Below are 22,786 nucleotides of genomic sequence, written 5' to 3' on the forward strand. Positions count from 1 at the left end.
TGAAATCACGACAGCAACTAGATTGGTGCATGTTCTTAGTACTCATGGTCAATCTAGATAATTAGTGTTAATTTTGCTTAATTTTTTTAAAAGGCACCTTTTCGTAACAGCTGCTGGTTCTTCTCCATTACCCATTAGAAGGAAAAAAAAAAAAAAAAGTGTAAGCCTGAAGTGCCTTTCACCAAATACTGCCCCTCCTGAATGATATTACAGAACAACTATGTTAAATATTTTAAACTTCATAAAAAAACGTCACAAACCTAACACTATTACATTGTCTCTCAAGAAGGAAAAGTAGAACAGGTGGAGTGAGGTGTATAAAGAAGGAGTTTAGAAGGTAAGAATCCTAAAAGTTAGAGAGGAGATACTTTAAAAAAAACACCCAACATATGCTGGGAGTGAGCACAAGGAGTAGAACATTGTAATTACAGAAGAGATGTATAGTGCTGTAGTGGTATAGTGGAAATGAAAAGACTATCCTGCTATGTTAAGGGGTTGGGGGGGATAATCAGGTTTCACATTACAATGTGGAAGAGCTACCCAACAGAAAGAATGAGCGCTTACCCGTATATTTTTATATACTCTAAAAGCCACATTACATCTGTAAGGTACATTACAAGCCCACAGTTCAGTTCAGTCTTACTGTGAGAAATTAGAATATTAAAGCCTTGTGAACTCAGTGCTAACATTAACTCAGAGATGTTTCCTACTTGATTTCAGAACATTTCCACTCAAGCCATTCTATAATGAAACCTAGTTTTTATTATAAAGGGTGGTGTTATTTACATTGTTTGGGTCTGGAGGCGCCCTGTCCTTTGGCCATGACCTCCATGCCCTACACAGTAGCAGCTGATGCTTTCAACTGCTTCCCACCCCTCCTCAAATTCCTTCTCCCACAGCATCCCCTGCTCTCCACCAGGTGGGCAGCAAGGTGATTCAGTGAGTCTTGCAGCTTCAGACACAGCTACTACCTAGAGTTATATGAGGAAGTTTTGCAAAATGGCATGCCATCACTAGAGATTTAGTCATTCTATGTGGGCTGGATTCAGACTGAGATCTCAGGAGCTCAAAAGGCAGAGCGACACAGCCTCCATGGAAGCCTGTGTACGGCAAGCGTGCTACAATAGAGCCTCTTAATGAGAGGAAGCACAGGTTTTATTAACAAACACTATGGCAAACCACAATTTCTTTTAAGATCAGCTCATACCTCCTTAGGAGAACTATAATTGGGGATGCCTTGATGTTTCACTATGTGACGAGCTAGGAATTATGCCTGAGTCACTGTACTAGCCTTCATTTAAACTTTAATGTGCATTTTGCATTGGGTATAAAAACACCATTGCAATTACATCCTATCCAACACATAGTGGGTACCTAAGTGCAGAGAAAAGAATGATAACAATTGTTTTTTAAATTATTTCGCTCTCTACCTGTACAATTTTGATCTAGACAAAATAATAAATCCCTTTATTTAGTTCTATTTGCTGTTGCTCTCATAATATGCAGAGACGAAAAAGTAACTTATGAGGTTAGCAAGGAAAAGCAAAGACAAAAATTACCAGAAGCAATGTTTTTAACATTTTTTAGGTGGCTAACAAAAAGGATTTATAAGCTTCAAAATGTGTGAGTGAGTTCAGTATAGCTCCCAAGTTGCAGCCCTTTGCAATAACATCCTGAATTTTCTTCTTTGCCTTCACAGATATTTGAAAAAGATCAGCAGTTAAGTAGCAGCTTTGTTCTTTATATCTGATTAAATTTTCAGAGTAAATTTACAAATTAGGAATCTTTGTGTTTATAAAACTATAATCTGTTTGCAAGCAAAAATGATCCTACTACATTCTTAAAACATTCTTAAAACACAAAAGCAGAGAGGCAGGCATGCAGGTGTTGCTAAAGGGATGAGCAAATGAACTTTGTTCTGAAAAATCTCAGAAATCGGGTTATACAAACCCTCGCAACAATATTGTCATCTGTTTAAATACTGGGACTACTGGGGAGGGGAGCTCAGCAGTAGTGGGAGGGCTTTCATGTGGTTACATGTTTATTTTGTTTAATATTTGGGGTTTTTGTTAACTGTTTTACTCTGTAGCTTTAACATATTTAGTATCGGCTCCACAAGAAGAGGGAAAAACAAAACACTCGGGGAATTACTGAAAGAATCTTTATATCACAAATATCTTACTGTTTTTAAGAATTCTCTGTAATTGTCCTTAATCTGGTTACTTTACAATTCTTTGTCATCACCATTTCTAAAACTTACAAATCCTTTCCTGCAGAGTTCAGTACTCATTACTGATACGTCTGGGCACACATTTCAAAAAGAAGATACCAGACAAATATGTGATGTTAAAATACTCTTGCGTCTAAATATATTTATTCAAATACTTCACTGGTTCGAACTCTCCATACGAAACCCTTAGAAATCTGACCTGTAAGTAATCTTGACTTTACTGAGACCTTCTTTTTGGCGGCTATCAGGAAATAATAAAAATACCCAGTTCAGATACCTGCTTTGCAACAGCAGTAAGTGACAGAGAAGATTAATTTCAGAAAATATACTGAAACATTTGAGGAATTGACCATTAAAACAGGCTTCTCTCTCTAAATATTTATGAGTCATTTTATAACTGGAAGAAAGGTGTTCTGGAATACTGATCTCTAGTGTTACACCGACAGATCTACAGCACTCACAAATAAATAATAAATATTGATATGAGTGCGTAGGTCTGCCTGTACTGTATTTTCAGTGGGTATACAATATCCAACATAATACATAAGCTACTTGAATGCCTCACACCAAACTCAAAACATTGTGAAATACTGTGTAAATTTTACAGTGTTTCAACACAGGTTTTTACCAAAGCAATGCTTTCACTTTCAATACCAGTGTATAAATGTATTTACCCTATCAAAGATTCTGTGATGCAAACATGATTATTACTGTACCTGATTTGATCATGGTATTCTAGCAGAGATCAAATAATAGGTTTTCTCTTTTTTTCGCCTTCTTTTTCTAGTGCCTTTAAAAAAATTTCCACTATCAAAGACTGTTAATTTCTAAGGTTTGATCTAGAGATTCCTATGTAAGTATACAATTATTAGGGAAAAAGAGGCACAACAGTGAATATTTTAAAGCAATGTAATCAATATTTTTGCTTTGTGCAGTTTTTCCCTGCAACAATGAACAAAAAGATCTACTTCAGATTTAGAAACTCAGCTTTAAAGGGAAGCTAGACAACAAAAAGCAAGAAAGTACTCACCTCTTCACGTAATTTTATCAACTGCAACATGAACGCACAAAAAAGATAAAAAGGAAAGAAATGGCAGGAAAGAAAGATCAGTTGTGTGACAGGATACAGAATTAACATTGACAATTTATCTGTTTACATGTTTAGCATTTAAAAATCACAGACAAACACATTAAAAGAACCTAAACATAGACTACATGCAGAGTTTTTTGAACGAATAAAGATCACTTTCTCACACTGTCACATTAAACAAAGAGAATAGTGTGAAATTCTCTTTTAAACCACATCTAAGACACCATCATGAAATAAAGGGGAATGACTTCATAGAAGTCTATAATATAAAGAAAAAAACAAGTTTACTATTCCTCTCTTCGAAGATTGTACAGCTGAAGTGGTTTTGTATATACAAGTTTTCAGAATGTTTTCTGTATATTTTAGTTGTGACAACTGATTTCTTATTTTACTAGCAGATCTAACTTATTAATAGATGACTACATCTTTATAGCATGTAACCAGTATTTCAGTTTTTATACACCTGAGTTCTACTGAACTATATGATCTGATTTTATTATTGAACCTCATATAGAGGGTTTTTTCCAGTTAAAAAAAAAAAAAAAAAAAAAAAGCAGCAGCTTAGTTAAATGGCTCAGAATTATGATTTATTGCATAGCATATTTAAAAATAGACAAAGGAACAGGGAACAACACGAAACATATTTCCCTCAGAAAAGACCCATTTCAGGTTCTTAATCCTAGACCACTACACAGTGTGTATATATATACACACGTATAGTGTGTGTATACTCACATAGTCGATACATTTATAGTTATCAATTTATGCTTGTAAATCAACATAATCTAACACTATTAATAATATTGTCCTGGCAGGTTTACTATAAAACTAAATAACCCCCCTGTCTGATTATCAAGCTACGTTGTAATATGCTCTCCCCTTAGAGAGATAGATTAATTATTTGTACTGGAACAAAACGTATAATTACTCACAACAAATGTCTGCATAAGAGTGTCTCTTTATAAAAAATTACAGTTCTCTCACCGATTCCAGTTGAATTCGAAATTACAACAGCTACATCATTATCTCAGTTTATGCTGATACTTCACCCACAGTTTCCTAACACTAATTTTCAACACGTGTGTAAACTGAGAATGTTTACTACTAATAAAGCCTCACCAGCATGAAGGAAACAAAAGAACCTCCATTATTCTCTATTGTTTCATATGGCTGGTCTAAAAATGAACATACGCCTCACCCCGTTACCAAAACGGACAACGAGGCTCTAACGAGATGTAATTAGGAGGGCTACTACCACACTGACTTAACCTGAAATGGCTCTTCAGTGTGTAGCTAAAGGAACTTCGCTAGAATTTGGTATAAAGAAAACTGCATTGTCCGCCGAACCGGCGCTGAAATTCAAGTGCTTGGCCTATCATAAATTGGTCTCTTTCTCCACATCTTCCCCCCCTTTTTTCCCCAAAAAGGCAAACATTAAGGCTCTTTAGAAAGAGACGATCTGGGAGTTGATCACATAGCTATCTTTTCTTTCTGAGGCCAGCATTCTTCAGTTGACTATGATACTTAAAGGGCCAAAGTTTAAAACTACTCTCCCGCAACAGAGCCCGTTTGGGCATGCCACCCTGCTATAATCAATGAGAGTTTTAAAATGCTGCACATTTGTTTTTTCAATAGGTCCCAAACAAAAATGTTCTATCTTGTTTGTGCTGCATGGCTGAATTTAAGCTCTGCATGGGATTTGCAGCTCAGCTAACTAATGGGAGAGGGTTTGGGTTTTTTTTTTTTTTAACGTTGACTGAAAGATATTCATTCAAATTAACAAAAGATGTATTTTTCCCCCATTTAACAATGCTCTTGATGAAAATGTGTTACCTTTACTTCTGTGTTTTGAAACATTATTTTTATTATGCTCACCGCTCAACTGTAAACAGCGTTAAGCCGTGTGCACAGCCACCATTTTAGGTTATGATAATCAGCCTATTTTTGAAACAAAGATTTTTTTTATTATTTTTTTTTTATTTCAATACAGAATTTGATACAAGAGGTAATCTGTTCCTTTGTAGGCTAAAAAGAAAAAAAAAATAATCTGGTTTACGCTGGTTTGAACCAGTGGAATCTCTTGTGGCTAAGCCTTCTGCTGTGACTAAAATCAAAACTGCGCCGCAGAGAGCGAGGGAGCGAGATGGGGGGGTGCGTGTGTGCGCGCGTGTGTGTGTCTGTGAGGCATGTCACGTGACACGGAAAACTACCGAATTTTTTTTAAAAAGCTGATAACGCTACCGCCGTCTCTGTCCGCATATAGATAACGAATAAATGCTGAACTCTATTAAACGCCCTTTACACATTATCGTGGGTCGAACACACAATTTTCTGAACTTATGATGACAGTCTATTTATTTTGCTATAAACCCTCGGCATGTAACGAACAGATTTGTGTCTGGTAATGATCTGCTCTGCCAGGGCTATATGAAATGATACCGACCTTCTTTAGATCTCGGGGAATTAAATTGACCAACTTCACCCCCTGGTCTGTAGCTGAAGTTTGACACACTTTATGCACAGCAAGCCCAAATCTAATATTATCACAACTTTGTAGTTAGAAATTAAGTAGCCACAAAATATTTGTTCACCACAAATCACATATACAATGTATGTGTACACAGACACGCAGTTTAACCTAATGTGAATTTATTTAAGCTTACTAATGAACATAGTTGTGAAAGAGAAAGGAAGACTACTGCGTTTCAAGGAAGTAGGCAATACCATACCTGGCATTATTTTGGTCAAGAAGGATTTCTGTTTTAACCCAATATGTACTTTCTGAAAAAGATACAACTTGCCACATAAAACAGTTCTATTATTATTAAAGTGAAGCCACAACTTTAAGTAGTATCATTGCACTGGAAAACTCAAAACTTTCAAGGGATTCGATAAATGTTGGTGGCCAGAATAACAAGCAAGACAGCCTGTTTAAGACCACTCCCGGAAAATAAATAACAACCCAACGTACACAGTAGGGTTTTGGGTTTGGGGCTGTGAAGTGGTGGGGGTTTTATGCAAGGAGGGACATCTCTGGGTTCTCAGCTTCCATATGCGCCTCGCCTGACTACATTCACATGATTCAAATTGAGAAGCAATTAGCGTATACTAAGCAATGACTTTTCTAAACCTGAAATGCATTAAAAGCACTATATCTCATTAAACAAAGATGCATTTATTTAAAAGAAACTTAGAATAGCAGGATTGTATAATTCTTAAAACTTCTTACAAGAAGTTTCTATGCACTTTATTTGGTTAAATTACTTAAATCTCGGTATAATCACTATAAGACAACTGTATCCTAACTTGTCATCAACACATAATGACTGCTACTCATGGGAGACATTTTTGAAAAATGAAGAAGACAAAGGATAAATCATCATTTGCTAATTCTTCAATTTCTTCTTTGTACTTCAATCTGTCTTCTTGGGAGAACAACTGAAAACCCATACCTATGACCCTCTTCATTACAGCTTATACCTTGGCTGTGGTTTGCTGCAATTTTACCTTTGAAACTCATCTAAAAAACCCAGAATTTGAATAAAGAAAAGATCCAAATTGTTTGTTTTTCCAATAGCACCCCGTTTATTTCTACACTTAATACGGTCACACTAGCAGGTATGCAGTAAGCTTCTTTTGTCTTCTTACTCCACCAAAAACATTATGCAAATGTTTATCATGATGACAAAGACCATACCTAAAACACGCAGCTCATATCTTGTTTCCCTTGGGTAACACCCCAGTCTAACCAGGTATTCAGCATTTCTATTTGCAGACTTTAACAATATTTGTGGATTAGTACAGGACCAATTCTGAGCTGGCAACTTTTTTCGGCAGCTCCTCTGTCAGAAGAGGAATCCCTCCTCTCCCCTTTCACAGTTTGGTGACTGAATTGGGGAAAAGAAACACACAATTTTTCAGTTTAACTGAAGCTAATCCAAACTGATTGAGAAGCGAAAGTCCTACAGTATTAGGGTGAGGGTCAGTCCATCTACCTATATTTATTTCCAGAAGAACTTATATTTATTTTCATCAGACAAAATGAAAGCAAGAATTTGAAACATCTTCAAATATTTTATATGGCTGTAAGTTATACCTGGGCATCCTTTCATCATCTAGTTCAAGTTCGCTATTGATACAATAATGCATAGGAATTATAGTGTATTAGAGCTGGGGTTACTGAGTTAAATACATCGCTATGACATGCTCAGTATATGGGAAGTACCCAAACCTTACCCTTGATTTGGATAGCTGTACATTCTGATAAGTTTAAAATCAGACCTAACTTTCTGCACTAACCGCTTGTACCCCAAACTACATGCATATAAGTACAAATAGAAATAATTACATTTTGTGAGAAAAAGAGATTGCAAGATGGATTATTGGAGCAACACAATAAATATTTTATTTTATTTTAAATGCTGGTATTCACATTTTTAAAATAAGTTAGGTAAATTCTTTATGGTGATATTTTATAACATTTTTCAAGGGAGAAAAGAAATTCAGAACTTTCAAGGGTAGAGGAGTAACAATTTCAAGTTGGGTTACAGAAAAGGATTTTGATTACCTAAAAGACTACAAAAAACTACTTTATCTGCCAAAATTTTTTGCCGTTTAAGAAGTGGTCATTTGGAAGAAAAAAACTCATGTTGACAAATGGTTGAAGGTATCATTTGGTTCCTTGAGAAAAGACCATGTTTCTTCCATCAAATTTAGAAAAAAGATCGTAACTCACAAAAAGTGCACATGTGAATCAGTTATTAAACCATTCCTTAAAAAGTGAAAATAACATATTTTATCTCATCCCTACACATAAAATATTCTGTTATAAGTAAAGCTTCTTATCACAATTGCCCTTTTATGTCTGAATTCACACAATTTTTTTCTTGAAATGTAAAAATAGCAGCAACTTTAAAGAAATAAAATCAGAATCTTAACACTTTCACAAGACTGTTTACAGTCATGACATACATACTGTGAAACACTTTTCCCTAAAATCATCCTTTCCATAAATTAATTATTTAGGGATAAACCCCCTCTTCATCTCCCCTTATAATAATATATAAATATGAAGATTAACATGTTTTATATTTAACTCTTCACATAGCTATTAGAGCTGCTAACCTAGACTATGGTCTTTTGTCTACAGGTAAACTGTATCCTGTGTATAATTTCATTAATGTATGTATTAAAGTCTTATACAGAGTTTAAAACTTACAGAGCACATTTAAAATACTGTATAGTATTTTAGGCTTTTTATTAACTAAAAGGCTTAAGGGGTCCGTGTTTTAAAATTCATTGTACTGGGATAAGTCTCCAAGTCTTTCTTTTTTCCTGTCCTTAGTGGAAGTGAGCTTACATTGAGGATAGACAGACAATTTTTACTTTTAATAACAAAATAATTTAAATTCTATCTGGTCAGAAGAGAAAATCTGGTATTTTGGAAAACTTTCAACTAACTTCTAAGTCAAAATGCACAACTTTGATTACAGCTGATGTGATTTTCAAAAAGAAACAAAACATTCTGTTTTCAGACACAGCTTGTTGAACAAGTTCCAGCACCAAAACAAATATTAAGAGGTGGGTCAAAGTCCCCTGAATATAATGTTGCCTTTATAATTTTCAGTAGTCAAGCAGGATCCTCACTGTAATGTCCAGAACAACAATACGGGTACCAGATTTTAAAAAAGACTCAGGATTATCAAGCTTTCCTTCATTAAAAGAGATGGATAGCACTCTACGTTCTAGTACAACATGTATTATGAAAGCATGCTCTTATTAATACAACTTGTGTTTTTGGTACAAGGAGAGAAAATCTGTTTAGGGAAGGAATCACACAAGGAAACTGAGTGGGGTACTGCCTAATTCTGAGAGCGCACTTTCATTTGTTTTGCCTGCCAGTGTTGATTTAATTATACTGCATTATTATCAAAGCTGCATTATGTACTTTTTTTATTCCTTTTACATGTGTTTGAGGTGAAGACCTTGGCTTTGTCGGCAAACAGCGCGTTTCAAGTTATTTCTTAAGTACTAAATAATAAAGAGAAGAGAAGAAAAGATTTTTTTTAAGATAGCAGACAGTGATCACATGTTAAAGGGTTAAATGTAAGATCTCCAAGAAACATTTTGAAGTTGATTAAGACCCCAGCTTTGCATTAAACAGTATCACTTCCACATGAGTTGTTGCTAATGCTGTTAAGGAGCAGCTTGAGAAGCCCAGTGTGCCAGTGACCTCCTTCACCCTCCAGCCACCCACTAGGGCTTCTTGATTAGCATCCTACCTGGTTCTCTGAGGAATTCCCGTCATCCCCTAGGAGCTCATTCCGCACCTCATCACTGTAGGCGATTCGTGACCTTTTCTGTAAAACAAAAAGAAAAAAGGGTTAGGAAGTAAAGCTCCGAAGCCATTGGTATCAAGACTGATCATCTTAAACCTCGAGAGCCCCCTAATGGATACCTATTTGATAAAAAAATAAAATCTGCAAGTAAAAGTTATTAAAAAGTTCTTCAACTGCTGCATTTTGACAAATCTGCATGGCAAAACCCTAGCATTTCTAAGACAGTCACATCCTCAACATTTCAGCAATGAAAGCAGCTTCAGTGACGCTCAAGACACATAATGTGTGATCCTAGTTCTGATAATCAGGTCACAGGGAAAGGCAATACATACTAATAGCAGAAGCATTAAAGAAATGCATGTGTAGGAGCCAAATGCATTTTTCTGAAGAACACTTGCTAGCTGGACCCAGAACTCGGCATAACATTGCAGTGATGCCACTAAATAGAAAAGGAAGACGTTTTTCTATATTAAAAAAAAAAAAAAATCAAAACCTGATCAACAAACATTTGACCAAACTGGTTGTACTTAAAAGATGCAGTAAATTACCAAGTGTTTTCTATGCTACTAAGGCTATGAAGGCCTACTGGGAAAGGACCAGAAATCAAAGGACAAAAGAAAGGAGAGAAAACAACAGTAAGAGGAAACATTTGTTTACAGCAGTTCATGGAAACACCACAAAACTAAGACAGTCATTCATTAGATCGTTATGACAGTTATTATTCACACCTTATGAGCACCAGATTTGCTCATGAACTGATAATCTTATTCATTCTAAACTACATCAAGTGCCGAGCAATGGAAAGCAAATGTCTGAAGACTACCAAGGTAGCACAGCGCTCAACAGAACGATGGAGAAGTCCATAAAGAGAACATCAGCCCAGCTTTCAACTTCTCTGTTGGCCAAGTAACAGGCCCTTAGTCAGTTAAGTGTTCCCACATGCACCATAAAAGACAGAAAGCAATTGTAACATACTGTCTAAAATCGGTTTGGTTTTTATATTATGATCACTTTTAAACCCAAGAGCAACAAGGACTAAGTTGTAGGGCCTTCCTTTATGGATGGGAGCTTCCCTCACAATCTGCCATGGTAGTCATTACCAGAAGGAACTCAGTAAAAACAAATCCCTCCTCAAACCTTCCATAACTGGGCAATCATGTCAAAAAATGTGCTTGGGACTGGGGCACAGGGAACAATCCGCTAGAAATTACACTGAACATAGGGAAATTCATTACCTTTGTGACAAAGAATTTTGGAAGAGGGTCACCCCTTACACTAGTAACCTAGCAGTGGAGTAAGCCTTGCAGTGGTCATCTCAGAGCAACACATTTTAGCTTTTTATCCTCTGTAGTTCACCCTTTATTATGATCATCATCGTTACAATGTTCACCAATCTGTGATTCAGTTGCTAGTGTTCAGATCTAGACTATATACTAAAGCTACAGATGTACATAGGAAGGACAAAGCGTATCATGGACCTACTACAAGAGCTGAATTATGCCAAATCTTTTGGAGATCTCAGCTGTCACAGTTTCATACTAACCAAGCTAAAGTAGTCTACAGCATTAAAGGAAATGAGAACCTTTAAACAGGCTGTGGTATCAGAGCTGCCTGTTTAAATTATTCATTTCATCACTATGGGGGACTAAAACACTCCACAGTATGCAAGAATATCATATGGAGATCGGTTTTGTTTTTCTCTTTTTTCACCAAAAAGCCAACAAATTGGCATAGATTGCTCAATTATATTATTTTCCTATTTTTATTTGATACACATCAAACAAGGAAGGAAATTACAAATATATACCAATAAATATCTAATCTTCTTTTCTGATTAAGATTCAATCTTCCCATTTGCAGTCTAGTAGTTCCAACTGTACGGTCTCTCCCAATTTCACAAAATGACTCAGCCCCATTGATTCTGTTAGTGTTGAATGTATTTATCATTATTAGACTGAAATGAGGAGCATGATTCTTCATGAGCTTGTTCTCCAGTGAACAAGTTGTCTAATTATATGTAGAGACTGAGATGGTCCTTGGTTACACATCATTTATGTGAAAGATTTAACTGGCTGATGTTCTCATTCATAAGTGCTTGCATGGAAGAAAGGAAAAAGAATATTCTTCATGGGGGAAAAAAACAGATGCTAATAACACAATTTTTAGAAGCCCTTTGTAATCCTTTATATCATCACCACTGAACTTAATAAATATATTTGTATCATTGTTCTCTTATTGCAATAATCTGTCATGATCTGAAAATCAGCGATTATATTAAAAGAAAAAACTCTGTGACTACAATTAGGTATAACTCTTTGCCATAATCAATAAATAATTTGATACTACTTTTGATCACACTTTCACTACCAAATGAATCAATAATATAAAAGGAAAGGCTTTTGAACTAAAGTGTTAATTTGTTCTTTCAGGATTTGTCCAAAATATCAATATCTTGAATCACTATTCTTATTTTCATTAAGGTAATATCCGCCAGCACTTTTAAATGTGGCTATCAAAATTATTTCAGTTCATCCGAACTCAATAATTAAATAATTTTTAGATATTTTTCTTTTTTTAGTTCATAACTATCAGCTGTTTATAAATATGTACTGTAGCCAAATGCAAGAATGATAGTTTGAGCTGGAAATGTCACACACTCTGCTACAGTTTGAAGGAACCCAATTCATAATGCATTTTATAAATAGTTAATGACTTCTATACATAAGCTAACCAGGCAAATCAAGAAATTGTCAACATTTTTAGTCTTAGTTGTCAGTTACCACTGTCTACTGGTACTTTATATGTATGTTTCTAGAAAAGACAGAACCTTTACAGAGTTTGTAATCCAAGGCATTTCTGGGCAGCTCAATACAGGTTTAAGAGGTTCTGCGTGCAGTTTTTTGTCTGTAAAGTCTGTCATATATAGAAGTTTTCCTTCTATTTTATATTTTCTTGCCTATACAGAGACAAGAAGTCTAAGCACACAAGAGTTTTTAACTCCGTGTATGTGTTTGCATTCAAATGTAGCGCACACACAAACACACAATGACACAAAAGGGTTCAGCTACTTTCCACAAGAACTTCAAGACCAAGAAAGTTTCAGGGCTGTTTTAAATGTACTACAGTACCCAGACCTTCTGACAAGGAAGAGTTTCTGATTCCAGGCAGATCTCTCTTGGTTTATGAACAGGATTTTTGCATACTGATTGGGTGATTTCCTTAAAGCCTTGTTCAAACAGATACACTTGCTCAGCTCTGTCTGGCAATTTGGCTTTAAACAATCTGTCTACTTGACCCAAGCCTTAACATTTCCCAATAGAACTGAATGTGTTCATGGGCAAGCCCAACTAAATTAGAATTGAAATGAATTAACTCAGCTTAAACTAATTAAGATCTGTGATCTGCAGTACCACCCCCCTGTATGATTCTACATGTGAAGTAGGGTACATGTAACCAGACTGTAAGAATTCTGCTATACTACTAATCTGAGCATACCAATGAAGTTCGTCTATTACTAAAGCATATGAGAAGTTAATTTCCATGGCCTACACATGGCAAAGCAATTGCTTAAATTGCCTCACCTGGGAATTTAATACAATGTTATCATCAGACCAGCCACACTGTAAATAGATTTATAATGCTTTCCATGTGCTAGGCTAGGTTGCATATGAATTAAGTAATGATCTGGTATTACAATACAATCAGCTAGTTCCCACACCTGGCAGACAGGATATTTTGCTAAATTACTACCTATACAGATACATCACAACATAAAAACAGAAAAGGCAATGGGAAGAGAAACAATCTACATGGTGTATGACCTATTTTTACATGGTAACCAAATAAGATGTAGATAGAAAGAGGTATCCAAAATAATCTGTTTCCAACATCTGCACAACAGAACACATACTTATTCATTTCTATTCAATTTTGGCCTAATTTTCCGCATTCTATACTTTAATTACCATCCACATTCTGAAATGTTCCCATTAATGAAGGCCAGAACTAGCCAATGCCCCTCACTCCAACACACTTTCAGCAATCAGCCAAATAATTGATATAAAGTATCGCACATTCTCATACCTAAACCAAAGAATAGCTTTCCCACTCCTAAATGCTAAGCAGCACCCAAACAGACAACAAACCAAGGTGTATTTCAGACAAAAGGCCCAGCAATTCCATTCGTCCCAACCTCTCCATTTTTCAGACTCAATGTTTTAAAAACAGCTTGAAAAGTGTTTTTTTGTGAAATCTGCGTAAACAAACAAAAAGGCTTTTTTAACCACAAACATTTCTTTTCATACAAAATTCGTTAGTGTCTTTTAAAAAAAAATATCTTCAGGTATCTGTTTCAGAGTTTGGCACTGCTCTAGATGTAAATAAGTACTCAGGATTAGCATAACCAGAAATAATTTGGAGGAGTAAATTAGATTTTTTTTGGTGTTCTTTGAGAATAGTCAAGTTTTGCCATTGCTCTCACTAAAAGCGAGCAAATAAAGTGACCTCATCCTCAGATAGACTGCTAAATACCACAGAACGTACACTTGCATCTCTGCCTTTCAAAATAGATACTTAAGTATTTTTTGCTGAGCAGAAATGAAAAAGATACTGTTTAACAAATGTAGAAGAAAAACAGGTGACCCTACTTAACAATTTTAAAGCTCAAATTGAAGCAGAAACACAAAAACACTTTGTCAGGAAATAAAATAATTGAAATAGCTTAAGAAATTGTGTTCAAACTTCAGTTTTCAAAATTTCTGAATTTCTCTGTAAAGCTGATCCAGGAGCAATAGACTAGACACTTCAGACCACAATTCTAAAGGGGTTTTCCTGTTCCTAAGTAGCGTAGTTTTTATCAGTTGTGCGTAGGAAGAGAGAAAACTATTACATAGTGCTAACGTACAACCTGCTGCAATGCTGGACTTACAATCATTTCCTTATGAAAATAAAAAACCCAAAGCTGATATGTTTCTGTTGAAAAGAAAAAAAAAATCTATTCTACAAATCCTAAGAAGCTGCTGATTGAAAGAATCAATTTGACAGTATGTGTTGGCTGGCAAAAACCGATGTCTAAGCCACTCCTGGTCTTGCCTGCCCTCCCTGCATGTATGCAAAAAAGATTGCAGGCAACTCAAAGAGAAATGCACAATTTAAAACTTGTCTTCTGCCACTCTGCCAAATGTCATCAGCTTCCTACAACAGCAGAGAGAAATCAAACTTCAAGTGCTGAAGTGAAATTAATGCAGAGATACTATCACCCATTTTAAGTAGAAGTCACAGGTCTATAAATCTTCTTTTCAACAATCATCATCAAACACACTTTTAGTTTCATTATGGGGTGAGGGCAAGGACGAAGGTCAAGCAAACCCCCATGAGGATACAACACATTGCATTATGTTGGTTGTGAAAGATGAAGCTTCTGCCCACAAAACTACTTCCATGCCAAACTCGGGACCAGCGGACCACGTATGTCACCATCACGGCTGATGGTCAAACAACCTGGCTGCACCGCACGTGCTGTAGGTAGCAAAGAAAACGGGTGACCTGTGAGACAATTGCAACTGATCGTTTCTGTGAATTTAAGGAGTAACAGAGGATGACTTGTATTGTGAAAAAGACATTTGTATTTAGAAAAACATATTTACCTGAGCGCCGCCTTTTAAAATTAATAACTTAGAAAAGGAAAGAGTTTTCAAAATTCAAAGGTCTGGAACTGACCTCTCCCTCCTTTCTATTTTTCAGAGAATGCTCGAAAACTCACTACCATTGCTTCCAATTTAACAAGACCACATCCACGGAAGAGTAATATAATGAAATACAAGAGTTATGAACTCAAGCATAGAAAACATCAGATAAGCATTGCTCAGGCTTGGATAGCACTCTCCAAACATGACAATGAATAACTCCCCTTAGCCTGGTATTTATATCCTTTCTCTCTCTCTCTTTTTTTTTTTTTTTTTTTTTTTTTTTAAATTATAACTATCATCTTTTTGCTTTTTTGAATTACCATGCTCTATAACAAGTCTTGGTCCCTGTGTATACACTACTTTCATCAGAATTCAGTTTCTCCAAGGTGCTTTCAGCTTTGGGCTGTTCTGCACCACAGTTTGCCCGCCTTTTTACTCATGTGCCATAATCTCAAAAAAAATACGCTAGGCATCCCTTGATGCATGAAGGGTGACTGAATGGTCCTGCAACTTTAACTGTAACCTCTCTGTAGGCCGACACAGTGCTGTCTGGCCTTTGCACTGCCGATTTGCAGCTATTCTGCTATCTACTGTTAACCTACATCTACTACTCTGTTCCTGTAATATATTTTTGAGTACTTTAATTTCAGTATTTCATACAACTCCTTTCTATTGTTTCCTTAAAGTGACCATTATTAAGCTATCTTATTTCAATACAAAACCTATCTTTCCACATCAGCTTAGCTGGCTAAGTTAACCAATTTGCCTATTTAGTCAATGGAAATTCCTTTAAATTGCACATGAGATCACTCAAGTTCAATTCCTTCTCAGATTTACCTTCCAGAAAAATCTAGTGCTTCCCTGTTACCACCCTGTGCATGTTCAAAGACCAGTCTGATAACCTAGCTTGCTAAATTTAAAGTTAGCTGCTGTTAGTGCCTTTTGCCTTGATACGTACAGCAAACATCGGCATATATTTGTCTAATTTGTTCACAAAGGTTTTGCAACTTGCAGACCCTTATTTACCACAGTCATTTCAACCAGCAACACTGGAAGAAAAGGCAAGAGCAAGGCTGGAGAGGGGGAACACCTTCCCTCCCCTACTCAGACAACAGTTTGAAAATAAAAGATACCTCAGGTGTAAGACCACATCTGATACAAGTTCGAAGTAATCCACAACTTGACTATTTATTTGGGTGGGGGGGGGTTAAGTGAGATTATTTCTGTTGTTTATAGCATAGGCTCACATTCAGACTTGGAGGCAAAAGGCACCACAGCATCAACATAAAATTTGGACACAAAGAATAGAAACTACCAACATTAAGCCAGTATTGTTGACAGATAAATTGATCCTCAATTCATGTTCAGGTTAGTCTGCAGAAATTCTTAAGCACTTAGAAGTGGTATATGCACATAATAAGCATACATGTAAGAGCTGCAAGTTTCTCGGAAACATTATCTTTCAGGGAAAACTGTTAAGCATAACAGTGGAGTAGAGAACTCCCAGTGCCCTTTCCCAGTAAAACACTAAGCTTATGTTTGTTTTATGAAACCTTCATTGGTCATCTCAATCCATCTCCTTGTTGAAATGATCTAACTCATATATTATACTGATGCCTTTTTTTGTTTTGTTCTTTTAATAACACCTATTACCATGCAATTTAACTGAATAATTTATCCAACAAATGCTATTTAGAAGACAAGGAGGAACTATGCATCAGGATCATGTACATCAGACTGCCATGTGGTCAAAAGGTTTTACTGTGTGGTAGGTTTCTAATTACTTGCTAAATCTTGGAGACAGACAATAAACTTCAGTGTGTTGGACCAACAGACAGATGAACCGAGAAAATTAATATATGGAGCCATTTTCCTCCAAGGGGAGAAGTTTATACTATGAGGGCCAACTTTTTTGAAAGACAGTGCTCCCAAAGACAGTGAAGCAGGGAGAAAAAAAAACCAAAACTCAAGGAGGCTTAAGATTTTAACTAATTAGCTTACACTAATTAGCTCATAGTAAAGGGTGATAAACATCTCCGCTAAAGCAAAACACGAAGCATTCATTAAAGCATCTTTGTTTCAGCCAGTATTTCCATCTGGAGCCTAGAATCCCATTGCTAACACTAACAAGACATCTGCTGGTAGTTTCCACCAGCTCCTTCCTTTCCCAGAAAGAAGCATCCAAGCGTTACTTCCTTCCTCCTCCATTCATTACTTAATTGCCTTTATCAGCCTGTACCTGCACTCTCTAGCCAGACACTACTGAGATCAGCAACTGTAATGAAAATTTGTAAGAGGGCTGAAACAGATTCCATTCTTGAATGCCACCATCATCTTTTTTCAGTTCTCCCACTCCCCGCATTTCTAATAGTAAGTAAAGCCTAGGAGAGATGGTATTTTTTCAGCTTTTAGGCTTTCCTATATTTTGCAGAATTTTGCTACAGAGCTCACTTCTATCAATAAATCACACATTTTGTCCACTGTGAACTCCAGGAACAAAAAACAAGGGGAAGCCATAAAGACACATCTTATTTCGGACACTTAGAATGAGGGCAAGGCAGATGAATGAGTTGTTTCCAAGGCAGCTGAATTGTCCCACCTACATCTGTGCCACTCTGATAGGATCTATTTTAAACCAAAGAAACTTAAGCAGGCCTTTCCAAAAATACATTTCAGTGCATAAAAAGCTATTTTTAGGCACTGTCCTTTTTTCACTGAGCATACACACTCTCTCTCAGAGGCATCTTTCCACCCATATACATGTTGTTGTTTGTTTGGGTTTTTTTTATTTCTGAAAATAATACACAAAATAAGAAAATTTCAGTTGAGTCCAAAAAATTTTAATCATAATAAATATGAAAAACTATTCAATGAGAGTAGCAGAGGATAATTTCTGACTTCAGCATTAAATACAGAATAAAATAATGCTTGATGCAAAGAATAATTAAATAGAAAAATGCTGTAATTAAGGTGGTTTGCATATAAATATAGCCACATGGTGCTCATTCTGTGTAGTTCAATGCAAGTATTTTGGACCATAAGCACATTAGCTCAAACTGTTGATTAATAAAAAGGAAAATGAAAAATACTTTGTGTATAGCACAGCCCAGTCAAAACCAATTCTTGGATCTTGCTGTCCATACTTATTGCATTTATTATTTTTGCCCTAACATGATTTAGCTGGAATTCCTTTCCTTCTTTCTAGATCGTGTTCACTTACGTGCAGAAACATTGCCTTGTCTGAAAAAGAGAAAAATTGTCTGAGTTTAGTAATTTTAGTAGTCAAGTGGTCACAATTGGGCTTTGAAGTTTGCAGCAGATTGGAGGAGGAGTAAATCTGTATCTTCACTGCTCCCCACCAGGCACTACTGGGACAGAACCAGTTGTTTCATGCTGTGTTAAATCAATAGCTAATATGATAAAATACTAGCCGATGTTCAGACATGGCATTTTCTAGTTTTATCACAAGCTGATGATTAGCAGTTCTTGCTTTACACTACCTGAGATAAAAGTCAGGAACTAATCCACTACCTATAATTTCTCTAACTGAAGTCCTCCTCTTGATATTACCCTCTGCACTTCAGTTCCTCAGTCTCCCCCATTCAATGAAAATACTTATAAACAATGTTAATTTTCTTAAAGTACGTAAAATGGATGAACAATTTTGTTGTTATTATAATGCACATATATGTATCAAAAATAGCCATGCCAACCACTCCCCTGCTTGGTTCATTTCTTCAGAACTTAAATCTTAAGCCTTGTAACACAGTGTAACAGAAAGACAGTATATTTACACAAAATATTGGTATTTACAAGATATTTGGCATTTAAAGTGTCTTTTTGATAGACAGGCTTCTGCTAACTTGTTATTTTTCCCCTTACCTGTAGTGCAGTCAGAAATTCTGCCTCTAAGTGGACCAACATACAACAAAAAGAATAATGAGAAACACTGATACTGGCAGTAGCTCATTTCCCAGTAAATATTGATGTCCAAACTAAAAAAATGCACTGAGTATTTCTGTTTTGTCCCTGTTCCTATGTTGTCACCAACAATGCTTACACATTTCTATTGATCTGCCTAGATTTTCGCTGTCAGGACAATGTAGTGTGAACCTTAAGGAAAACCTTACTTTATGTTAGACTGCATAAAGACTGCCATATCAGTCAAAGCTTCAATTAGTCCAGAACTTGTACTGCCTCCCATAGTGGCCATTAATGGCTAACAAGGGGAAATCTTAAGGAACAGAGCAGGGATGGAATAATTCTCATTTCAGTAGACGCTGGCAGTTTCTGATGATCAGCAGTTCAGGGAGTTTAAGGTACATCTAAGAATCTTCATACTTAATAAACCTTGATGGTTAGTGCTTACATAATACTTCTTTTATTTAAATAGCAACTGAACAAGCATTCATGCACAAGAAGAAAGATGTTCAGATCTCAATATTAGGGCAAAGATTAAATTCAAAAGTTATCCCACTTTTCATTAGAACAAAACTGAAGTGAAGCTCCAAAGAAAGAAGGTAACAATTAAAATATCCAAAGCAGTTAATTTATATCACAGAATGTTGTAACAGTACTTCCATGGGGCAGATATTGGCAATATGAATTTAATTCAGAGGTTCTCATCTCAACAGGCTAAACTCCACAGTAAGAGAAAGATTATCTAATGAATTACTTTCCAATTTCTGCTCATACAGGTCATTTGCTCTCCAATCTCTTAATAAATAACAGCAAATATTCAAATTACTAGAAAAAGAGAACTATATGTCATATTTTATCTCTGCTCAGCTCCTTTGAAGTGCAAGAAAGGCCCAGTCCCATTTGACCAAACATCTGTCCCTCTACCCCACCAGCTGTTCTTGTATGGCACAGTTTAGAAAATTCTAGTATAACAAAGCTGTTAGCATCAAATACAGATGATCCGATACAAAGAAAAACAAAGTTTGATAGCATATGGCAAACCTAGTATTTCTAACTCTGATTCACGAACCTGATATGCAAAACCACAGAAAGAAGGAATGAAAGGAAAAACGATCCAAGTGTGTAATACATATCTAGGGTTTTGACTTCGCAGCATTCAGGGACAGATACAAACTTATGTAACAATCTTAGGTTAAAATTTTAACCTAAAAATGAACTCACACAAAGACACTGAAAGTGACAGCAACCACCCTACTAAACTCTCAGGTGAAGCACCTCCTCTTCTTTCCTTATCATTCATCAGTTTTCCACTTCACACCTTTCCCAGCTTGTACCTTCTTACCCCAATTTATCACATGCTTTCTCCAGTGTGATCAATACTTACCTCTTTCTATCACAAAGTGCGATGAGGCATCATATTTTTTTCCCCCTTTTTCACCGCTCCCTACTGGTTCCCTCACTCTGCTCAGGTTTTTGGGTTGTCTCCTAAACTCCCTCTCTCCTGTCCCACACAGGACCGTATGCCACACAACAAAGAACATTTATCTTGAAGAGCCCCAAATGACATTTGTCCATTGTCATTGTCCACTGTTAACTACAGGCAGCTTTATGGGTCTACAGAAGAATGGCAACCATTGTAACAGGATCACAACAGTTTCAAAGACTTCTGAAGTACCAGCCCTAGGGAAGGAGCTTAGGTGATTGCTGGGTGACAGCTTATACTTTTTTCCCCTTCAATCGAGATGTATATAGCTGATAATACATGACCTAAAACATTACAAGAAACGTTGACACCGACTGTGGGCATTTATCTGCAGCAGGATGATAAAAATCAATCAACATACTCTTGTTTTAAAAATGTATTGAACATCGGTTTGCATGTTGAAAGTATTTTGTTATACCCTTTCTGCAAAAAAGATGGAGAAAGTTCGATAAAAGGTAAGAAAGAACTGAACAGGTAAGATGTCTTTCCATCCGAAAGATCAAGAAAAAAAGCAAAATATCATTCCAGCTGATCTTGACTACACTGCATGATGAACCATTTATACTTTATTTATTTACCTAGATTTTGCAAGGCATAAAAAAAATGGATGATCACAGAACTTGAATTAACAGATCAGTAAATCTACAGATAGAAGAGAAATAAGCAAGAATTAGGGTCTTTCAGGAGATACTTCCAAGTAAATGGATAAGGAACTAATTAGTACATTTGTGTGTTAAAAAATCCTAATATAAAATGATACGTGATTTCATACTCAAAGATATCCTGAGAATTCCCAGGTATATACAGGTTGCGCATCAAGACACCCTCGGAGCAACACAATGTAACTAGCAAGAAGTCTTCAAGACTAAATTCATGGCGTGGATGGCCGTCAACCTGGAAAACACTTGTCCTGCGCTAACCCAGAAGAGTGATACTTTGGCATCAACACCAAAATGTAAGAGATTCCACAGTTAAACAGCAAAAATGGGGTGCACTGTTGCACACAGCTGACCCGGGGAATATTTTTATTTGCGGATGAAAAGCAATTATTGTACCTTAAAACTATTTTATCAAAAATTGTTTGCTAGGCCACTAGAATTCCTAGTTCAGATTTCATGTTATTGATCTGACCACTCCATCAAAAAGAGGATATTTCCATACCTTATTGGAAGAATCATTGCTGGGATCATTAGAAACCAGTATATGTTTTCCTAAACAGTATTTCCACAGATGGCCACTAAGGCTGCTACACTTGCCTCTATCACCCTGGAAAATACAGTCAAGACCTGGTGGCTGGATTTCCTATTCCACTGTATTATGGATCAATTTTTGGATCTATAATAATCTGAGTCTGGTTCTAAATAGACGTAACCCCATAAGAGCAGAAACTGCCAGGGCGCTGCAAACCAGATCCACTGAATAATTTATTCAGGCAGTATCTGCTAAAGGGGGAGAAGCATTCTAAGAACCTCCTAATCACTCTAATTTCATATAGGAACATCCCTGGTGTCAGGTCTCTTGCTGTTCTCAGGGGTTAGATAGTCCCCACTGTTATTAAGAAAAAAACTACCAGTCCACTGTCTCAAAGAGAACGGTGTGCATACATATTTCTCCTTTGTCTGTCTGATGTACAGACCTGAGGAATATGGATTACCTCTGTTATCTGCACAAACAAGCTCTACTAAAATCTTGGCATTCAGTCAACTTTTATCTTGGGGACCCCAAATTGTACTGTTAGGCAACACAGAGCACCTATCTTGACTGAACTGTCATACAAATAGATTTTTGTCAGATGTTCAATTTGTATTGGGGAGCATGCCAAGAAAAACAAAAGTCAGCAATTTAAAACAACAAACCAGCCCCTGTGCTGACAGGAACAAATTACTATATTCCAAATGAATAAGAATTACTGTAGATCACAGATCCTCAGTATGAACGCTATACAAAGGGTGAAAAAATATTCTTCGAATTAATTCTTTATTGTAACTCCATGCTCCGAAACAAAGAGAAAAGGCTGAGTACAAATAAAATACAACA

The 22,786-nt window shown here is 36.2% G+C and overlaps 1 protein-coding gene across 7 annotated transcripts in view; it reads right to left on the reverse strand.

Moving 5' to 3' along the window:
* VTI1A (vesicle transport through interaction with t-SNAREs 1A) overlaps positions 1-22,786 on the reverse strand; it is a 274,434-nt gene that overhangs the window by 208,553 nt on the left and 43,095 nt on the right. For 4 of the 7 annotated variants that reach the window (XM_055721345.1, XM_055721348.1, XM_055721346.1 and 1 more), the window contains exons 4-5: positions 9,602-9,679; positions 3,261-3,281 (exon numbers count right to left, since the gene is read on the reverse strand). In XM_055721345.1, the coding sequence (XP_055577320.1) occupies positions 3,261-3,281; positions 9,602-9,679 (99 nt within the window). The remainder of the gene's footprint in view (positions 1-3,260; positions 3,282-9,601; positions 9,680-22,786) is intronic. The other 3 variants (XM_055721349.1, XM_055721347.1, XM_055721344.1) reach the window with 1 other exon arrangement.

Source organism: Falco cherrug, chromosome 9 (assembly GCF_023634085.1).
Source record: "Falco cherrug isolate bFalChe1 chromosome 9, bFalChe1.pri, whole genome shotgun sequence".
Taxonomy (NCBI): domain Eukaryota; kingdom Metazoa; phylum Chordata; class Aves; order Falconiformes; family Falconidae; genus Falco; species Falco cherrug.